Source organism: Wasmannia auropunctata, unplaced genomic scaffold (genome assembly GCF_000956235.1).
Source record: "Wasmannia auropunctata unplaced genomic scaffold, wasmannia.A_1.0 LD335548.1, whole genome shotgun sequence".
Classification (NCBI taxonomy): Eukaryota; Metazoa; Arthropoda; class Insecta; order Hymenoptera; family Formicidae; genus Wasmannia; species Wasmannia auropunctata.
In genome coordinates, this window is record NW_012027342.1 from 23,791 (window position 1) to 28,140 (window position 4,350).

The following is a 4,350-nucleotide window of genomic DNA, read 5'->3' on the forward strand; positions in this document are numbered from 1 at the left end:
ATACCGCAGACGCACTAGATTACTTGGCCTACCTCAAAGAAGGCATCCTACACCCCAGGGTCACCTCCGTCAGACAAATATTGACAAGCCTCAAGGAAGCATCCACGAGCCTACCTCAGGGATTATACTTCCCATTCAACCTACAGGGAGGAGATTGGACGACTATTGAAAAAATAGCAACCATGACGGCGTATTGCAACCCGACGAGCATTTTTACTATTTTAAGATTCCCATTAATAGCATTGCCGGCGTACGACGTGATCCACGCGATACCGCTGCTCGTTATGATCGCCGCGACTGTTACGCGTGTAGCGCTTCTTTGTCGTTTGTTTTCGGAGTACTCGCCATTTTACGATCAACGTCTATCTGCAAAGCATTTTTTCGCTGCTGCATGAAAACACTGTACTTATTATACTGTGTCAAATTTGATCTCATCTTGGTTCTCTCAAAAGAGTTATTAATTGTGTATAAAGGAAAAACACAAGAAGCATCAATAGTAAAAATCCAGCGCGAGAAGTATTGCGTTTTGACGATAACGTTCTTTTGTGTGTAACGATACTCGTTAAGATACTTGTAGATCATAAACGCACAATGGCAGATGATGAAATGAAAAACATATTGAAGGACCTAGATTTGAAACATCTTGAAGATTATTTCAAAAGTAAGTATTGAAAAATTATTATATTATATAAATTAAGGTTCCGAAAATTATAAATTTCGATATTCACTGGAATTGTTTAAAATCTATAGGATTACATTAGGAGTACATTACATGCATTGTAGATTTTGAGTACTAAATATCGAAGCAGTGAATATCGGAATACAGCCTATATTGAAAATAAATTTGTATCTTATATAATAGTGAGTGTGCATGCAAAAGAAGTATTTTGCGTTTTATAAAAACAGTAACATGATTAATGTATAAAATATAATGTATAAAGTAGAATTTGGTTATGTTCAGCGGAGAAAGAAGTTTAGTGAAAGCTTAATGATTATTTCCTTTGATTGATACATCTCAAAGATTCTGAATGAATATTCCAATCGCAGATAATAATCATTAAATGTTTATTTAGCTGTTTTCTCTGTTGAACGCAATATTTTTTTTCAATTAGTAAAAAGAAAATGACTTTTTTTGTGATAAGACTATATTTCTCAAATGTTATAAGCAGTAAGTTTACGTAAGTGCTAAAGATCAATATCTTTTAAATTCAATATTTTTATTTATATTTGCATATATATGAACATTTTAAATATTTTTATAATTTATGTGTATTTTCTGCTACGTAAATATATTTTTTTAGGTAAGTTTATAAGATGACTTAATCATATGAGTATTATAATATATATGCTTAATTATATGAGTATTGTAATATATTTATATCATATTATATGAGTTATTGTAGCATGTCTACATATTTTTAGTTTTCCTTTTCTTGTCTTACTTGTTTAAAAAAGGAAAATTAAATTAACAATTATTCATACCTTAACTAAATATAAATTGTATATTATTTTCAAAATTTATTTCTTAATGTTGTAGAAAATAGAATTACCAAAGCTACATTAAAACATCTTGACGAAGAACTTATTAAAGACTTAATACCTGTGATTGATGATAGAAGCACATTTTTGACTTATTGGAAACAGAATTATAAGACAGTTTTATTTGAAGCAAATAATACCCACTGTACACATCCAAAAAAAGTAATTTTTTAGTCATTGTTAATATTATTATTGAAAATATAAATTTTTTAAATTATATTTTTAAAAACATGATCGTGATATAGAAGATATATCTGAGGTTAATATGGAGTTTTGTCATAATATTATTGAAAAAGAAATTGAAAATTTTGACGTTTTAAGCAAAGAAAAGATTATTCCTATCGAGGAATTATTTTTGAAAAGCAAATCAGGACAACAAATTTTATTAATTTATAAATCGATCAAAAAACTTGATGAAAAATTGAGGAGCATATTGTGCGACATTATTATTTCTTATTTGGAAAATACTGATACAAGGTAAAACTTTAATTGTTTGCCTTTACGTTTTAGTTTATACAAGATCTATGTATGTACTCTCGTTTAAAAATATGTGTGATTTTTAATTTTATAGTCTTAAATTAAATGTACGTGAAGGTTCTTTAAATTTGAATGCCAATTTGTCTTCAGGCTACGGTTGCATGAGAATTTTAAAAGATTTGTATACTTTTGAAAATTTAGCTTATTATGTCATTTGTTATAGTATGACTAATGGATTATGTGAACATATATCCAATATGATTGTTAAGACTTTTCCAACTGAAACAACTGAAAGATATTATATTCCTCCCATTAAAAAGAAAGATTCTCTAAAAAATAAATCCATTATATCAAGAGGGAAATTAATGTCCATGTGGCGTAATAAGAATTATAAAAATAAAATATTATTTTAAAGAGTAAGGAAAGAAAGTACATACATCAGATCATATTAAAACAACAGGTACCTTTGTAAAATTTTATACTTATTATAAATCTATTTTTTTATTTTATTTACAAATATTACTAATTGTTAGTAATATTGAAAACATATTGTTAATTTATGTTAATAAATTACAGTAAAACTAAACAGAGACTAGACTAAACAGTAAAACAAATTATATTAATAAATATAATATAGGATGGCTCACTAATAACTTTTACAGCTTAGTATCTTGGAAATTATGTCATATGATTTTAAAGCTTTAGATTTTAAATTGTACATATCTGAAAGGCCTTTAAAATAGAACAGAAGTAAATCTTGTAATTATGATTGCGTGAAGCGGAGATTTACTTTAAAATTTTTAATGGAAACCTTTATATAAAATTATTTTTTTTATAAAAGAATTTATGAAATAAATTTTATTAAAAAAAAAACTAATGTAGTTTTGGAGATTTCAAAATGACCTTGATACAACACAGAAGCTTGTACCCAACATTGTAACAAGATTACAATATTTATACAATGTATTAATATTGTAACGTTGTTTTAATCGTTGCAAGCTTCTGTGCAATGCAGAATATGTTATGGCCTTACAGAGTGATTTTCAAAAGTGTTTAGCCGTCACTCATTGTTTTGTAACGGGGTTCCCTGAGAAAGCCCCGTTCTGCGGACTATCATCCTCGCGGTTTGCCGACGACTTCCATCTAAGTCGGGGACAGTACCCGGTGCGGCAAGGATCGCTGTGGCGCTCCGCTTAATTTCGTTATTCGGGGAAACAGAACGCCGATTGTCCGCGCCACATACGCGTACCGAGCGCGCCAAACTGCCGCCGGCCGAAACGGCCGTGCGCACGCGCACTGGCGCCGCAAGCGTCGCACGAACCTTGACCGCGGCGAAATTGTTATCGGGCTACCGTTGTTTTATGTTTCATATATATATATATATATTTAGTGTTAAGTTGTCCGTCCGAGCGTACTGTAAATAGAGAGGGGGGATCTGCGAGGGTATAAAAACCGGCTTCGGGCTCACGGAGGTAGTCACTCTCGAGTGACGACTCTGGCAGTTGCCGACTCGTCCGTCTTCCGCCTTCCTCGCCACGAGCACGAGAGACCCGGACGTTCCCGGCCTCGGTCCGGCCGACACCGACGGCTCGTAATCGGCCTTCCCGGCCGTGGTTTCCTGATTCCCGACCGATCCGGCTAACAGTGGTAGGGCCGTTGCCTGCCACGGTCCGGCAGTTCCCGGCTGACCGAGATCAACCAAGTCCCCGGACTTCGTACCGCCGTGGTGTGGCCGTTGCCCGCCACAGTCCGGCCTGTTGCCGACCGTCGAGTCCGTACCCCGAACCGCCGCGCCCCCCCTCCCCCGCGATCATAACTCCGAGAACCGTAATGTAACGTCGCGTGAACCCGTCGATCGTAATCCGTATTTCTGCGCCGCGACATCGAGAGTATAATGTAAATTGAGTGATCGGAAAATATATCGTTATTTGTGTTCAACCATACACCGCGAGTTAAATTACTTAAGGCGATCCTAAAGTCGTCTGTTTTATCAACCGAACGTGATTATTTTCCAACACATAATAAACATAATTAAAGGCAACAGATTAAAAAATCCTTCTCCACGATTAAAGTATAGGCATCAATGTAATTCCGGCTGATAGAGATTACGCTGAGAACGAAGAAAAATTAAGAAATTTAGATCTCCGTTACCTTTTCTTAGTCCAATATGGCGTCTACAGTTGTGTACGTGTGCCAATATTTGCTTCGTACAAAAATTTGGCAGTTTGTTGGTACAAAATGATACCAGCCGGACCTACGAATTACATGTGCAAACAATGTAGAGTTCATAAAATTAGGCTTGGATGCCTAATAAAAAAGATGTACGTTCATGAA

The 4,350-nt window shown here is 34.3% G+C and overlaps 1 protein-coding gene across 1 annotated transcript in view; it reads left to right on the forward strand.

The window, feature by feature from the left end:
- Nucleotides 1–591: 591 nt before the first annotated feature.
- The window catches only part of LOC105456806, a gene marked incomplete at its 3' end in the record, with an annotated part of 20,986 nt that continues 17,227 nt past the window's right edge, over nucleotides 592–4,350 (forward strand). Inside the window, exons 1-2 of the mRNA XM_011701119.1 lie at nucleotides 592–661; nucleotides 1,538–1,701. Of these exons, the coding sequence (XP_011699421.1) occupies nucleotides 592–661; nucleotides 1,538–1,701 (234 nt within the window). The remainder of the gene's footprint in view (nucleotides 662–1,537; nucleotides 1,702–4,350) is intronic.